Source organism: Triturus cristatus, chromosome 8 (assembly GCF_964204655.1).
Source record: "Triturus cristatus chromosome 8, aTriCri1.1, whole genome shotgun sequence".
Taxonomy (NCBI): Eukaryota; Metazoa; Chordata; class Amphibia; order Caudata; family Salamandridae; genus Triturus; species Triturus cristatus.
In genome coordinates this window covers 1379709293-1379727453 of record NC_140591.1, presented here as the reverse complement: position 1 = coordinate 1379727453, position 18161 = coordinate 1379709293, and the positions used below count along the sequence as shown (strand labels likewise).

Below are 18161 nucleotides of genomic sequence, written 5' to 3'. Positions count from 1 at the left end.
TTGTGATGTTGAACTATTACATGCATTACATGAGCTTGATGATGATCCAAACATTAATCAGGATCCTATTCTGAATCTTATGGATGAGAATATAAGACTGGACCTTAACTTTGACAGTGGGTTCAGACCGAAATTAATCTTTTTGCCACAAATTGCGAATGAAGCAATAGATATCTTTGAGAAGGGAGTCATCAATGAGTTTTACAAGTTGTCCAAAAATGTTAAATATATGAGGAATAATCTAACAGTGACACAAATTGCAGCGATACAAAGCCTTAAAATAGACAAACAAATTGTAGTTAAAAAATCTGATAAGGGAGGAAATATTGTGGTGCTTTCAAAAGAAATGTATATTAATGAAGGTCTTTCACAGTTAAATGACACAAGTAAATATGAAAAAAGCACCAAGCAGCTGTATGAAGCAAGTAACAATGAATATCAGGAAAGATTAGGAGATTGAAAAGATAGAGGCCTATTGGAATTAGAAGAGTACAACTTTTTAAAGTGTAAATATCCTAAAATACCGGCCCTTTACCTTCTTCCTAAACTGCATAAAAATCTTATGAATCCCCCAGGAAGACCTATTGTCTCCTCTAGGGGAAGCTGCTTAGAGAACACGTCGAGGTATGTAGATTTTTATTTACAACCTCTTGTCCAAAAACTCCCTTCCTACCTGAAGGATTCGGGTGATTTTTTACGTAGGATAGACAAAGTGGACTGGCATTCAGGCTGTTTATTGATGACATTAGATGTCAACAGCCTCTATACAAGTATCCCACATGAGAAGGGAATTCAAGCTTGTAGGTATTTTTTAGGTAACAGGTCTGTATCCTTTTTTCTACGTACAGAAATGATATTGGATATGATAAAAACTTGTCTAACACAAAACTTTTTTCTCTTTGATGAAGTAATTTACCATCAAACCCTTGGGACTGCGATGGGTACTTGCTTCGCCCCTAGTTTTGCAGGTTTATACCTGGGCTGGTGGGAGGAGAAAGTAGTCAGACCTCTTGACCAATTTAAAACGAAGGTCAAAACATGGGTAAGGTATATTGATGACATTTTCTGTATATGGGATGGCAGTGAAGATGAAGCCATAGAATTTGTCAATGTACTAAATACCAATGCACTCAACCTTTCGTTTACCAGCCATATTGATGAGAAAACAATTGAATTTCTTGATTTAAGAATTGATATCAGAGAGAACATATTGACAACGGCACTTTTTAGAAAGGAGACAGCTGGGAACAGCTTATTGCATGCCCATAGCTGCCACCCTAACAGTCTCATCAATAGTTTCCCTTTGGGTGAGCTTCTCCGTGCTAAACGGAATTGTAGCACTATTGATGACTTTGAAACTGAAAGTAGAACAATGTTCGAGAGGTTTAAAGAAAGAGGATATACTATGAAATGTATAGAGAAAGCTCTGGACAAAGTGAATAAGAGGGAAAGAGCTGAATTACTCCTTGAGAAACCAAAAACAGATGAATGTACGATTTATAACTAACTTCAATGAACAAGCATGGGAGGTTAGAAAAGCCCTGAGTAAATTTTGGGATGTGCTGAAGACGGATAAAGATCTAGCACAAAGAATTTTGGATTATCCGCAAATAACCTACCGTAAACCCAAGTCTTTAAAAGATATGGTCTGCAAAACATTGATTCCGTCAATGTGTAGCCCCCTTTCTTTTTCTTATTTTTTGGCCCTGGGGAACCTATCCCCCAGGCCCTGCCCCCAATTTGTTTTTTATAAAAAAATAAAATTAAAAAAAAACAAATCGGGAAGGGGCCGCGTGGCCCCCCTCCCGAGGCCATAATTTGCCCCGGGGACCCCATCCCCCGGGGCCTAACCCTTTTTTTAGTTTTTTGGAGGGGGGCTGCGTAGCCCCCCTCCTGTGGCCCATTTTGGCCCCGTTTTTTTTAAATTTGTATTTTATATTTATTTTGGAGAGGGGGGCCGCGTGGCCCCCCTCCCGGGCCACTACTGGCCCCGGGGACCCAATCCCCCCATGGCCCCGCCGGCTCCCCGCGTCCTGCGGGAGCCGGCTTTGCTTTTCCACATCCGTGTGGAAAAGCAATCGTCTTTGGTATTTGGAAGAGAGAGCAGGTTTCCTGCTCTCTCTTCCAAATACCAAAGCAGTTTGCTACGGCAGGATGGGAGCCGCGATGCTCCCACCCTGCCATATCAAACAGCAGTGTCTCGGGGGTGGGCACCCCGGGACACTGCAGGAGCCGGCCCTGGGGGGGGGGGGGGTGGCGGTCCCCAGGGCCACGACAAGGCTCCAGGCGGGCGGCCCCCCTCCCACTTAATTTTAAGTGGTGGTCCCCAGGGCTTGGGGGTCCGTAACTTACCCCCTATTTAAATATTTAGTGCCCCGGGGAGGTGGCGGTCCCCGGGGCGTGTGGGGGGGGCTCAAGCCCCCCCCCCCCACACTTGTATTTTTTATTTATTTTTTTTAAAACAAGCCCCGGGGGGTGGCGGTCCCCGGGGCTGCGGGGGGGCCATGAGCCCCCCCGCATTTATTCAGTCAAGCCCCGGGGGGTGGCGGTCCCCGGGGCTGGAGGGCCCCTCTGGGCCCCCCATTATGATAAACACTTTCCCCCCGGGACTTGGCCCCCCCCGGGGGCTAAATAAAAACGACGGGAGGCCGCTCTTCGTTTTTTTTTTTTCCCATTAGCGGGATGCGCGGACCCTACGCGCCTCCAGTGATTGTTTTTTTTTTTAAACATTTTTTTTTGGCCTTGGGGGTCCTTGTGGGACCCCCTGAGCAGGCCTAGGGGGTCAGGGTGTACAATCAATTTTACAAAAAAAAAAATCATCCATTTAGACACTTATATACCCATTTATTCTTCCATCGACCTTGAGATATACATATATAAAACATATTTAATTTTCAGAAAAACACACATTCACTGGATGATGTCATCAGTGATGTCATGAGTGATGTCACTGACCATGTCATCAGTGATGTAATACGTGACGTCATCAGCAGTGCATTGCTGGCGCGTGAGTTATAGTTACCTGAACTAACTATAACGGGGTCATTTCACGGGTTTTGTACAAGCGCAATGTCCAGCTAACTATAACGCCCCTGAAACCTATGTTTTTTTCAGTGAATTTAGAAGGTTTTTTAAATGCTAATTCCTAACTATAACGTGCCTGAAACCTATGTTTTTTTTCAGTGGATTTCAAATGTTTTTTAAATGATAATTTCTAAATATGCCTACAGAGATAGGACACGCACAGTAAGAAAAAAAGAAATGCAGAAAGAAGCAACAGAAGTCCTCAAAGACGAAGAAAAGTACAGGAAGAAGGAAAACGTGCAGAAAGCACAAACAGGGGAGCAAAAAGAAGCCTTGTTGCAAACTCATCCTGTACCCTCAACTTTTTTCGGATACTGGTGGTAACGGAGTCTGACTAACCAGTCCTAGAGCCAGTTCTATGTTAAAAGACACTTAGAATATAGTGAAAACCCAACTACATACACTAGGCAACACTATGCGTTGGGGTCCCCCTGTGATTAGCATGACCTCCTCTGTAAGCCTGCACCACTTCTCTGCAACGCAGCACAGTGACGCTTACTGGCAGCAACTGGTGGGCAAGTTGGCCCCCAGGGTCCCTCAGGATTGAAGGGGAATTATTTCCCCAATGTAAAACGCGCCACAAGGCGTGTTTGCAGACGTCACCTCAGGCCCCATCCTCTCCCTTGACCACTGAATAAACGCACCCTGTGGCCGTTCTAAGTTGAGAGATTAAGTCCCCTTGAATCCAAAGGGTCCCTAGGGTCACACTAGCCCACTAGGTACCTCCAGTAGCGCCACAGAACTGCGTTGAAGAGAGGAGTAAAAAGGGGCGTGGCCTCTGAACACCTGTCTGCACCGCAGCTCCCTGGCGAATACTGGAGATACCTCTTTGGCTAGTTGGCCCTCAGGGACCCTCAGTATTGAAAGAGAATTAATTCCCCAACTTACAACTCGTCACGGGCGCGTTTGCACAATGGTGAAGGAAGGGGGCATGTCCTGAGTTGACATGTCTGCAAACACGCCCTTTGGCGCGTTTTAAGTTGGAGATTTAATTCCTCCTCAATCCTGAGAGTCCCTCGGGGCCAACTAGGCCACCACGTACCTCCAGTATGCGCCAGAGAGCTGCGTTGCAGAGAGGTGTTCAGAGGCCACGCCCCTTTTTACAACACTCTGCAACGCAGTTCCGTGGCGCATACTGGAGGTGCATTGAAGGGGATTTAATTCCCCAATCTAAAACGCGCCACAGGGCGCATTTGCAGAGTGGTTCCATGAGGGGGCGGGGCCCTATTTATTTTTGTGTAGCCCCCCTTCTTTTTTGTGGCCCTGGGGACCCCATCCCCAGGGCCTGACCCCAACGTAAAAAAATATATATATTACCGGGAAGGGGGCCGCGTGGGCCCCTCCTCCAGTGCCCAATTCCGGGCCCCGGGGACCCCATCCCCCAGGGCATGGGCTTATTTTAATAATATTATGTTGGAGGGGGGCTGCATGGCCCCCCTCCTAAGGCCATTTATGGCCCCAGGGACCCCATCCCCCAGGACCCTTCCTTTCCATTTTAAAAAAAATAAAGAAATAATATTGGGGAGGTGGGCCGCGTGGCCCCCCCTCCCTGGCCACTTCTGGCCCCGGGGACCCCATCCCCCGGGGCCTAGCCACCTCGTTGGGGACCGTGGGGGAAGCCCCAATGCCCTCACGGTCCCAGCCGGCTCCCCGCCTCCTGCAGGAGCCAGCATTGCTTTTCCACATGGGGAGCTGCTAAGATGCAGCTCCCCGTGTGGAAAAGCAATTTGCTTTGGTATTTGGAAGAGAGAGCAGCAGTGTCCCGGGGGTGGGCACCCTCGGACACTGCCGGAGCCGTCCCTGGGGGGGTGGTGGACCCCAGGGCCATCAAGGGCTCCAGGAGGGGGGTCATGCGGCTCCCCTCCCAACATTTTCAAAGCCCCGGGGGTGGTGGTCCCCTGGGCTGGGGGATCCGTCACGGACTTTCGCTAAAGTTGAAAAAACACTTTGCCTCAAAACCTAGATAAAGGACCTCGACCTATTCAGCCTAGCGCATTGGACGACATCTACCCCGGAGGTTTAGAGGTGAATGATATGGACCTGCTACTCAATTTAAGACCCATGGATGAGGCATTCGATTCTATGGGCAATGGGGGTAGAGCAACCAACACAGCAGATGAACACCCGTCCATTAGCCAGGCGCAAGACATAGCCAGACAACAGGAACTTGACATTGGAGGAAGCGATCCGACATAGTTTAAACCACCCTCCAGATTCATTCCGCAAACCACCAGAGATTCAGTGGATGTTTACAATGAACTAGTCGTGAATGACTTAAAAAACTTAGAAAAATGTACAAGCGTCAAATACAAAAAGTTGACCAAGCACCAACAAGAATATACTGCACTGATTAACAGACTTGCTACAGATGACACGTGCATAGTTCGCAATACTGATAAAGGGGGTAATATTGTCCTGTGGGACAGGAGTAGTTACCTCACAGAGGCCCATAAACAACTGAACAACTCCAGTAACTATGCCAAGATTAATGATACCACGATGCACTCAAGTTATAAAGCGTTTAATGATCAGCTTTATGTTTGGTACAGTCAATGTCTGTTAACACGAGATGAACTAGCATTTTTAAAAATTGTCAATCCTGTTGTACCAGTATTCTATCTGATCCCCAAGGTACATAAAAGCATACAGAACCCCCCAGGCCGTCCAATTATATCTGCCATAGGGGGGGCTTTTGAAAACACATCCAAATTCATTGATTCCTTCTTATATCCCCTGGTGCGAACTCTTCCAGCCTTTATCCAGGACACGGGAGATTTTTTGAAAAAAATCTATGACCTCCCTTGGGAAGAAGATCTTTTGCTGGTTACAATAGACGTGTCCACACTATATACCAGCATTAGACATGAGGATGGCCTTAAAGCCATTAAGCATTTTCTGGACAGCCGCCCAATTAAACTATGGTCACACACCCAAATGCTTCTCTCAATGATTTCCACTTGTTTGAAAAATAACTTTTTTCTCTTTAATGACCAACTGTACCATCAGATCTGCGGCACAGCGATGGGCACCTGCTTCGCCCCCAGCTATGCGAATTTGCATATGGGCTGGTGGGAGGAGCAGGTGGTCAGGGTCACCCATCAGAGTGAATGGGAGGAAAACGTGTTGCTGTGGAGTCGTTATATTGACAACCTTTTTATTATCTGGAAGGGGTCGGAAGTAACGGCACAAAGATTCATTGACAAATTGCAAACCAATGATTTAAATCTAAAATTTACGAGCACAATCAGTAAAACCGCAATGATTTTTTTAGACCTCACGATTTACATCAAAGAGGAGAAAGTCTACACTAAACTGTTAAGAAAACCAACATCGAGCAACACATTACTGCATGCAAAAAGCTTTCATCCCTACAGCCTGATTAGAAGTATTCCTTATGGTGAGAGCTTAAGAACAATTCGGAACTGTAGTGAGGAGGCAGTAATTGAGCAAGAGCTCACCTGTATGCATAACCGTTTTAAAGCCAGAGGGTATGCAGATGAGGTCATTGAGCATGTAGTAACAAGAGCCAAAAAAAGAACTAGAGAGGATATTCTCTTCAATGTCAGTCGGAGTAAAAGCAATCGACAAAAAGGCAAAGATAATCAAATACGGATGATTACATCCTACAACAAAAGCCATAGACAAATTAGGGGCATTCTCTCCAAACATTGGCACTTAATCCGCAATGACCCCCTGCTGGGGAAACTTGTCCAGAAAAAACCAGCGATGACCTTTAGGAAAGCTCGCTCGTTTAAACAGATGTTAGTGACTAATATGATAACATCGAAGAAACAGGTTTCAATGGGTAGTGCCTGGCTAACGAGAAGAGTAGGCTTTATGAAATGCAACAAATGCAAGGCCTGCAGTTACGGCAAGAATACCACTTCCTATTCATTAGGCCTCTCGAAAAGAACAAAGAAGATCAAAGGATGTTATTCATGTAAGACAGATTTTGCTGTCTACGTCCTGCAATGCCCGTGTGGCATGCGGTACGTGGGCAGCACAATCCATCCGGTTCATAAGAGGGTCTTGCAACATCTGAGGGCTATTAGAAATGTGGACAGGACTTATCCTGTGGCACGCCATTTCGAGTCTCACCATGAGAAAAATGAGAAAGGCTTATCGTATTTTGTCATTGACTGCATACCGCCCAATGCAAGAGGGGGCAATCGAGAGAAAAAATTGAGGAAACTTGAATCTTGTTACATCCTTGCACTCAACACACGAACCCCCACAGGTCTTAATATGGAGGAAGACTTAATAACACATCTTTAAAGACCTGAGTATGGTTAATGTAAGACAACAGCAGCAATCCCCCTTGTGATTGTTTTTAATGGAAGAATGGGGCTTTTTTTGAGTTTGTGCACTGTACACATGGTTTTCATTTTTTGTATTAGCAAAGGGAGAGTCGTAGGCCCACTTGGGCATAATTGTTAATTATGTTAACTATGCATAATGTAACCAGCTTGTTAGTGAAAAGTCATATATAAGACCGCTGCAGAGATATATATTAATATATTTCTGTTTTCAGGTAACGACCAAATGTGTAATGAATGTTGCACCGGTACGTAATTAGTATGTTCTCTGGGCAAAGTAATGTGTGCGCTAGATCAAATATTGTAATTTATAGAATAACGACATGCAATGACAATTGTGTGCTAATCAGTTATTAGCGAAATGGCGATATCTCCCTTTGAAAACCACGAGTCTGTTCTCTAATGCACTAAAGTTGGAGTCACATCACGTGACCTGTCACGAGTCAAAAAAAAGTTTGTAAATAATGAGTCTAAGTTTGTATCGACTGTTGGTGATCAAGCCTGCAGGGCAGGCGAAACGCGTACAACCGGCTGACTGTACAATAAACTAGTCTGAGCCAGGACAAGGCGTCGTCATCCTTTGGATTTTTGCAGGGGATTGGGAGATATATATATATGTGTGTGTGTGTGTGTGTGTGTGTATGTGAATACATATATATATATATATATATATATATACACACACACACACACACACACACACACATATCCATACACACATTTATCGCTTACTACCCCTATGTTAGACGCAAAAACGCTTGCCAACAGGAGTAGCACCCTACACCTTGTAGGGTTTGTGCTGAAAGGATGTTTTTGTTTTGAGCTATTGTGGGAAGCATTTCCCTTGTAATGTGAGATGACCACCTAGGTGCGGGTACTGTGTTATGGGACACAACACATAGCAGTGTGTTGGATGATGAAGTCCGAGAGAGACACGCAGTTTTATGGTTTCCAGTATGCTGCCAGCTATAATCAGCTCTGCTTGTCCGTTTATGGCATTTCACATGATATAGTGCGCATATCGGATGACTGCACTGGCTCGTCTGATCTGTAATTTTGAGTTTGGTTGTTGACCTGACCTGGCATGGTTTATTGGGATGGACATTTTTATTATCATCCCATATCCGAGTGTCTGTGTGAGATGTAAAGAAGCATTTTGACTGAATGGATATTTGATGCCTGCAGTAAATGGACTATATTAAAGCCATTCAAAATAGTCCAGTAATGTGCGTCAGATCTCTTCAGTTATTCAATGCCTGTTCATCTAGTGATGTTTGGCTGCACAGTGCCGATGATAGACATCCCTCATAGCAGATATGTCTTATGTGAATTTAATAGGTATGAGTAATAATTTGTTGTTGACCACTGCGTATTATGGTTATATTATTATTGTGGGTCATAGCTGGTATATATGGAAGTACTGAACTATATATGCCCCAGCAAACCATAGGTCAGCATAATGAAATAAGTATGCTGGTTGCGTTGTTTACAATTCATGGATTGTAGGCTTAGGATTCCATTTGAAAGTGCGACTGTGTTCTGGGCTCTGTTGCCGTGAAGCAGGTGGAACAGTTATGTAGGAAATAGCAACGTTTTCAACTGTCCTCAGGAGTGTATATTCTCCTGAGTACTACTAATGCTGGCTGGTAGCGTGTTCCAGAGTTTGGTGGCTTGTACTGAGAAAGCATTGCCTCCTACAGATATCTTATGGTAAGGTGGTATGATGATGATTGTGCAATCCTAGAGAGAAGTGTTCTGTTTGGTCTGTAGTGTTTGAATTTAACTTGTAGGTCTAGCGGTCACTTTCCTTGGGAGGCTTTGTAGACAATGCAGAGTGCCTTGAAAATTGCCCTTGTGGCTAGAGGTAGCCAGTGGAGCAATTGCAGAACTGGAGTCATGCGTTCTCTTTAGGGAAGGGGGAGAAGCCAATTTGTTGGGAGCATTTTGGATGAGTTGTGTTTTGCGTATACTGGATGAAGGTGCACCATGGTTTAGGCTATTGGCATAGTCTAGTTTAGAGAGTACGAGAATGAGGAAGACTTGCAGTTATGTTGGTATGCAAGGTATGGGAAGATGGATCGTAGTGTTTTCACTGTGCAGAAGGCACCCTTTGTGACGTTGTTAGCATGGGGTATCAAGGATAGGTCTGAATCCATGGTTATTCCTATGTTTCTAAATTCTCTTGATGTTGTCAGGGAGGATTCAAGTTCCTCAGGTTTTATGGTGGTAGGCTGGACGTTTTGCCATTTTCCGCATATCATAATCTCGGTCTTTGCCATATTGAGATGTAGATGGTTATTCATCATCCATGTGTTTATGGCAAATAGGCATTCATCTAGTTTTGAATTGTAGAGGTCTTCGGTGCTATCCATTTTTTTTTATGATTTGGGTGTCATCTGCATAGTTGTAACAGGAAGAGGTTGTATGATTTAATCAGATTTGGTAGATGTTGGATAATAGAGGGGATATTATGGACCCCTGAGGAACGCCGTAGTGTTGAGTGTACGGAGGTCATGTGAAAGGGGGTGGGAAGCCTACACTTTATCTGTCTGTGAGATAAGAAGCAAATCGATAAACTTTATTCAGTTTATACCATGTGAAAACCATAAAGGTAACATGACAGTTATACAATATTAGATTATAAGAACATCCATTTTACAGCATTTTCATGGATTCCAATATTGTGAATTCTTTGCAGTGCCATGTGGTACTGGACGTTGTAAATACAGCAGACGAATCCAGATGTAATAAGGCAGCTACTTCATGGTCATCCACTATGAGTTTTAGATCATCCCAGATGGATAGGATGGCTGATTCTGTGCCTCTGGCCGGTCTGAGACCGGGCTGTTGGTCTGACAGTAAGCCATAATGTTATTTAGAACACTGGAATGTTGGAAGCTCCATTGAAAACAATGGAGTGCTCCGGGCTTCTAATGACTGGTATAAGCCCGGAGCTCCAACATTCCAATGCTTCTTTGTTCACAGCTCTGGCTGTGATCAAAGGCTTCAGGGAGCCTGAGGGGATTTCAATCCCCTCGCGCACCCTGAAGGCTTTGTTTTATTGGTTAGAACATTCTGCCCTCTAGTGGCAGAATGTTATAATAGCCTTATAGCCCTTCGTAGCAGGGCTATACCGGCTTTTAAAGTCCCTCTGCTTTGCTAAAGTCCCTCGCCTTAGGGTCGGGCCTTTAACGCAGCAGCGGGCCTTTAATAGCCGGTATAGCCCGCTACGGCGGGCTATAAGGCTATAGTAAAGTTAGAAAGATGAGCATATACTGCTCCCTAAAAACGTTTTCCTAAGAATGGTCCATTTGATATGGACCTATAGTTTGCTGGATCAGATAGGTCAAGGTTTTTCTTTTAGAGGGCAAGTCTGATGTAGGAGGTCTTAAGCTTTGGTGGGAATTAACCTAGTTTCAGGGACTTGTTGAGTAGACATCTGGCTACCTCTTCTGCACGGGTTCATCAATGAATATCTTTAAATACATACATAAATAAAAAAATAGATCAATATATAAGATAGGAGACAACACCACTAAAATGTGAATTAAAGGCATGTGTTGTGTAACCACAAGTGCTATTAGAATGCCAGGTAATTCTCGCATGGCAAAGGCATTCACTGGTATGAAACATCTGAATTTCCCTACGGTGACAAGAATACTTCACAGTAGGCCCAAACTTTGACAAATGGCCACAGTAATTCCCGAATGGTGATGCATGAGTAATGGAGAATAGATCCTTTTACGATAGTTACCTGCATGAGAATAGGGTCCTTCCCATGCCATGTAGAGCATTTGCTTATTATCTCATTAAGGCCTCAGACGATATAGGACATTAGTTGATTCCAATAGTTGATGCAATTATGTTTCTTATCACACACCAATGTGTGTCACATTTATAGTGCATTCTAATAGTATGCTTCAAGCTCATGTATGCATTTAAACCGTTGATGCTTAGGAGAAACCATAATGGCTTTAATATTAATATGCAAGTTAATCATCACACAATTCCTCCCGCAGACATTATGCCACAAGGTTCATTTTTCCGAAAATAAATCATTTGTGTGGGAAAAATCCACCAGTAGCAGCCCTGTCAGCCAGAGTGGGACTTAAAATCCAGGATAAGCAGAGAGTAGGACAGTTCCTCACAAACTACACAAAGGCTATTTTCTCATAACAATTCTTACACACAGCTAGAATTACGCCTCTTCTCTTAGACGTGCTGTGGACTGGAAAATAAATAAAGTCAAGATACAAATTTTTGATGGCTATATTGAAGCAATGGACCTTCATAAACGGTAATGCTTTCTTCCAAAAATAACGCCTGTGGGGATCCTCAAAATGAAAAATGTGCTATATTGACTTATTATAATTTTCAATCAGTGCTTGCGTTACAATTGTTTTGATTTCTTTTACTAAACCCCTCAATGTATTCTGCACTAAAGCTCCATTGCAATATACCCTCAAAATAAATGTGTGGCTTTTTTGTGTGTTCGCGCTTAGAGATGAAAGGTTGCCAGAACTCACAACCATACATAAAAATGCCCGACTGTCTGTGGCAAGTTTTGTTACATGCCTAGCACACACTTTCACCAGGCAAGTGGACAGAGATTTATGAACCACAACTTATCTCTTCTTCCACTCTAGCTGGTGAGTTGGTATATGCCAGTGCTTAGGAGTCACATACAAGTACTTACCAATCATTACTGATACGGAGATGTCAGTGCAATATTTCCTCCCTTGGTTCGGATAGGACAGAAACTCCCAATTGTGTTGATGAAGGCTTTTTAAGCTCAACTTTTAAAAGGGTTACCCCAATAATTCAACTGAGCTTTGAAACACATTCTGAAACTGCTGAAATGGCGGGTGAGATGCTACAAATAAGGGTTAAACATAGTGGTCCAGTAACTAATGGAATCTGAAGACTTGGCTTTTCTATCTGTCTGTTGGTGTCACCGTTATCAGCCTCTATCATGTGGTGAGAAACCCCTCGGGGTAGCTGCGTGCATTATAAGTCTGTCAAATAAATAAATAAATAAATAATTACTTGACATCATTAGAGTTTATTGCTACTGCGAGTTATCTGATTCCGGTAGTTGCAGCAAGTCCAGGTGATCCTTTTAGAATATTTTATTCATGGGTAGAGCTTGCACAAGTTGAGGCTGCAACAGGATACTTGACCAAATACAAGCCAACACATTCTCCTGCACAATACATTCCATGAGAGTCAGGGGAGCCACATAAGTTGTGAAGAGCATGCATTATGGGTCAATGGGGAATTACCATATGCAGTAGAACCAGTTAGAATGGGGACCTGTATGCTTTCCACTGCCAAACTTAGTCAGAATTAGCAGTAGACATACTGCACGCAGATATACAAAATCTGAATGTGTGACAATTAAGTGACTTGTTGAAGTTAGTAATTAAAAACAAACACTGAGACAATAGATATTACAGGAGGCAGGGACCAATATTGGAACTCCAACATTCGCACATGAACCTCAAACACAGACTAAAAGTCTGAAGAATATCTTGGTAAATGCAACAACAAAACAATTCTAGTTATTAGCTTCACAGAATCACTGTTTTCATTCAACTAAATCCAGAGCGAGAGGCTTTGTATTATGCCTTTAGGACATTCCTAGGCTGTCATGGCATTCTTTAATCAGTGTTCTGTACTGTGTGGGTTTCCAGGGAAGTCAGTTTGAAGCTAAATGGTGCTGCTGATATCAGAAGTGTCTGGGTAGGCTTAGTGGCATAGTTGTGAAAATGTAGAGGAACCTTGGTAGCACTATCATTTGGCAATGGTATATCTGCCCAAAGCTATGAGAGGCAACTTGTTCCTTGATGTCACAAGTCCAAACATGTCTTAAAAATGTTGACCTCTATTGAGTATGCCTCTGTATGGCACACACCAACATCCAAGTATTTCCAGCACAGGTTCAGCAGGTATTTCAAGTAAAAGGAATCAAAGACTTCCTCCAATTTGATGAAAGTCTCCATGGGAAGACATGTCCCTTGTATGCAGCTCGCCAACACGGCACAACCGTCTCAAATTAACTGCTATGTTCCTTTGCAGCACAAAATTGGATTAGTCTGGGTGTACCAGTGATAGAGCAGAGATTACACTTGACAAAATCTAGGACTAAAGAAATGATTATGACAATGTTTACGCAAATGATGACAAACGTGAGCTCACATTTTTAAAACCGATATGCGAGTTTGATTCATATACTGCATCGTAAAAGCATGCAAATGGGAGAATAGTCTGTTATATTTTATGTTCAATCTCAATATATGTGATTAACTATTAATTATTTTGACCTTATGATTTGATAATAATAAAACAAGAGATTTTATGCACAATAGATTAATTTACATATGACACCATTATGTCATGCTATAACGTGTGCACCGAAAAGGTCAAAAGAAAAGTAAGTGCTACACAGGTTTTGTTAAAGTTACATGTAAGCTTTGAATAACATTCACGTAATGAGATTTGTATATATATTTTTCCAACATGTGAAACATTGACAATTACAAAAGGTTTTATGAGTACCTTACACTTACAAGAATTAATTATGATTTGATTGAAATGTTTATTAAGGAGTTATCTTATTAAATCAATAATGTAAGTTTATTATTAATGCAAGTTTTACAATTTATCATAACTTATTGTGTATTAGCTGTATTTCATGATGACCTAATTTCTTGCTCCTTTTTTCAACGTAAACTGAATATTCTGAGGCCTGTGGGAATATTCAGCAAAGTTATCATTTGTATTCAAACTCTTAAATGTTTCCTTTGACATCCTCTGTACAACAAGTACAATTGCAACAATATTTGTAACATACTAGAACATCTGCTTGGGAACGGGGTATTGATGAATCCTAGCGTTTTTTTCTCTTTCTCTCTGAAGCTACGTAATTGATTTACCTAATTGTTCTGAATTGTATTCTTTTTACCTGCTACATCACCCACATTCCATCAAGACTGACCAATAGGACAGAGTGGTCTGACATTTCTGGTGATGCCAAGGGGTGTCACCTCGAAATATTATGGAGTATAATTGCCAGATTTTGGGACTGATGCAGCGGCATCCATTCTTGGATTGGAGACGGCTCAAATTTGGACATCCAAGGTTTCGGCTACTTATGATGTAACACTGCAACTTGCTACCGACTGGTGTGCTGGTGTAGGAACTGAACCTTTCGGATGAAAGGTTTCACTATATGCTGCTGTGACTTTTTTTTTTTTAATTCTTTTTATTAACACAATAGGAATCATAATTACAAGGCAAAGTTCAAAACAGTCATTTGTCATATAGTATCAAGGTTATCAGTAAGGTACACATTTTGGCCACAGGTGACTCGTTCATGCCAACGATGTATCATCTTGAGCTGGTAGCAATGGTGGGGTACAAATACTTCCTCTATATTCGTTCCAGTCGTTCCAGATTCGGGACCATTTTTTATGACACCCCCTTGCCACATAGACATACTTTTCACGAAACATGCACCAGTCCATGTCCCTCTTCCATGCAGAGACCGCCGGTGCCTGTGCTGCCCCCCATGTCTGAGCGATGTTACGGTCCGCTATCATTAAGCCTAACGCGACCCAGGTGACTCGTGTGTTACTTAGGTCTGTGGGCTCCCATACATTCAGGAGACATCTCTTAGCCTCCAGAGGAAGAGCATGTTCCAACACTTCACTTAGCACCTCATGTATCTTCTTCCAGTACTGCTGAACGAAGGTGCACTCCCAGAGTATGTGGAAGAAAGTGCCCTCCCCTCCACAGCCCCTTCTACACCCGCTATCCACCGCTCTTCCCATCTGTACCATACCGGGACCCTTGATATAGATCCGGTGGAGGATCTTGAGTTGTACTAGCCTCAATCTCGCTGCAATGGCTACCTCTTGTGGCGAAAACACCGCCATTGACCAATCCTCGTCATCTAAGATTAAGCCATCCCTTTCCCACTTGTCTCTCAGTGCCGTCAGGGGGTCTCCAGAGTGATTCACTAGCTTCTTGTATGGGAGCGAGATGGCTTTCGTCGGTAGATAGCCATCGAGAAGTCTATCTTCAAGAGGCGTGGACTCTGGGGGTGTGTCTGCCTTTTGGAGGCAGGACTGTAACGCGTGACGGACATGCAGGTATTTAAAGTGCTCTGTGGGGGCTAGCTCATATTCTCGCTGCAGGTCAGTGAACGATTTAACCTCACCTTTAACCCATAGGTCGACTATTTTAGATATGCCGATGAGGTCCCATTTGTCGAACCCTTTGGTGGACCACAGGTTCCCGAGCTTTTCCCACAGTGGTGTAGCCAGAGTCAACTTGTGATCCCACCCCATACTTCTGGTAGCTGCCTTCCAGATTTGCACCGATTGCTTGGTTGGTCCGGTAAGGTGATGTTTCCCGGTGCTTGAATAAAGCACTGGGTTATAGTTCCCCCCAGGTAGTACCCAGCGATCCATCGCATAGCCCGGGTCTCCCGCCGGCCCGTAGGTGCCATGGTTAATGGCAGCTAGGTGAGCCGCCCAGTAATACTTTTTGAGATCGGGGAGGGCAATCCCTCCATCGTACCAGGTAAGGTGCAGTTTAGATAGTGAGATACGTGACTTTCCATTCCAAAGTAAACGGCGTTGTAGGGTTTCGATCTCTTTGAAATAACTTGCGGGAACCAAGTCCAACGAGTTGTGGAGGACATAGAGGAACCAGGGCAGAGACATCATCTTGAAGAGGGAAGTTCTACCCAGCAGTGAAAGCGGTAACCTCATCCATCTTTCTGAGTCTGCCTTTAATCTCCGCAGGGGGGGGGGGGGGGGGGAGGGATGGGAGTAGGTTCTGGGCGAATGCCAAGATACCTGAAGCCCTGTGAGGTAATTTGTATCGGACAGTTCCTGGGGCGCCCAGTGAGAGGTCCCTTCAGGATATACAGTACTGATTTGAGCCAGTTAATAGAATACCCCTAATTTCTGCCGAAGATGGCGAAATTGTCAAGTACTGCGATGAGCGAGGCCTTCGGGGATGCTAGAAACACCAGTACGTCGTCCGCATACAGGGAGATGCGGTCATCCAGGTCTCAGCCCATTTAAGGCCGCGAATCACTGGATCCTTCCGCACCCAGGAAGCCAGAGGCTCCGGGGCCAAAGTGAACAAGAGGGGAGAGAGCGGGCATCCCTGCCTAGTGCCCCTGCTCAGTTCAAACACCTCAGATTTTTTATTATTTACAACGATTTGGGCTAGTGGTTTCGAGTAAAGGAGTCTCGCCCACTGAATAAATTGAGGCCCAAAACCCATTTTCTCGATAACTACAAATAAATAAGGCCACTCCAGCATATCGAACGCCATAGAGGCATCTAGAGAGACTAACACCGCCTCCTCCTGTATAGTGTCCGCCCTCCCGATCACTCCATAGAGTCTGCGCAGATTTAGTGCAGTATTGCGCTGGGGCGGATGTACCAGTTTGGTAATGATTTTAATCAACCGATTGGCAAGGAGTTTAGCTAATATCTTCCGCTCGGCGTTCAACAGGGAAATAGGCCTGTAGGAGGAACAATCCGTCTGGGACTTGCCTGCTTTGTGAATCGTCACTATGGTTGTGATTCTTTGATCTTTAGGTACTTCACCCAGCTCACTACTCTCCACAAACATTCTGCACAGGTGGGGGGCAAGGGTGTCCACCCCTAACTTATAGAGCTCAATCGGCAGTCCATTCGGCCCCGACGCTTTCCCTGAGTTAAGCTCCCTTACTGCCTGTGCTACCTCGTCTGGTGTGATCGGCTTTTCTAGGTATTTCAGGTCCGACTCAGAAAGTTTGGGAAGTGATGAATCTCGTAAGAGGTCAGTGGAGTCCTGTACCGTATATGTGTTATGGGAGGTATAGGTCCGTTTGAAGTGGGCAGCGAATGCAGTGGCAATATCTTGGGGGTCTGTGATTATACGACCGTCTTCGTTCATCAGTTCTGGCACTAGTCTGCTGGCTAGTTTTTGTTTGTCCAGCCATGCGATGAGTTTCCCTGCCTTATCCCCTTGGTCATATATTCTTTCTAGCGTTTCTCTACCCAGTTCCTTGGCTCGGTCTGTCACCAAGGCCCTATAGCTATCCCGTTTTAATTGTATAGTATGCATTGTATCTGGATGGGGTCGTTCCGACATTTCCTTTTCCAATTGAAGGATTTCCATCTATAGCGCCTCCTCCTCCTTAACCTTTTCCTTTCTGACCCCCACTATGTTGGAGAGTGCCTGGCCCCTGATAACTGTCTTGAATGCCTCCCATAGTGTCTGTTACCAGCTCACTGATCCCTCATTCTCTAGGAAGTACTGTTCCATTGCAGTGCGTAGTGCTTTATGGACCGCCGGGTTGCGGAGATGCCAAGGGTTAATGAGAGCCACTCTTCCCTCTCTATGTTGACCCACCACTAGGTGCATCCACAACGGGGAATGATCAGATATACCCCTCGTATGTAGTGTAGGTGATCCGGAGGGACGAATAAGAAATCTAACCTAGATTGGGTATTGTGGGCCCCCGAGTGAAAGGTGTAGTGTGTGGTGCCCGGATGGAAGGAGCTCCATGTGTCCTACAACCCCAAGGCCTCCAGAAAATTAGGGAGCCAGCTATTGGAGGGACGAAGCTGTCTCAGCGGGTTTCTGTCTAGTGCGCCGTCGACTGCTAAGTTCATGTCTCCCCCCACAACTAGAAGTCCCTCTGGGATTATCAACAGGATAGATCCGGCGGCACATATAACGACATAAGGGTCA

At 44.3% G+C, this 18161-nt stretch overlaps 2 protein-coding genes across 4 annotated transcripts in view; one reads left to right on the top strand and one right to left on the bottom strand.

Moving 5' to 3' along the window:
• The window catches only part of USP16 (ubiquitin specific peptidase 16), a 337101-nt gene that overhangs the window by 293593 nt on the left and 25347 nt on the right, over window positions 1-18161 (bottom strand). The window lies entirely within an intron of this gene.
• On the top strand, window positions 1947-7359 carry LOC146805787 (uncharacterized). Its single transcript, XM_085623822.1, has 2 exons — window positions 1947-2107; window positions 4840-7359. Exon 2 carries the CDS (start codon window positions 5584-5586, stop codon window positions 7357-7359), a length of 1776 nt encoding a protein of 591 aa, XP_085479948.1. The 5' UTR covers window positions 1947-2107; window positions 4840-5583.

Coding starts and splice junctions, on each gene's coding strand:
- LOC146805787 (XM_085623822.1), top strand. CDS start 5,584: ATGCACTCAAGTTATAAAGCGTTTAATGATCAGCTTTATGTTTGGTAC.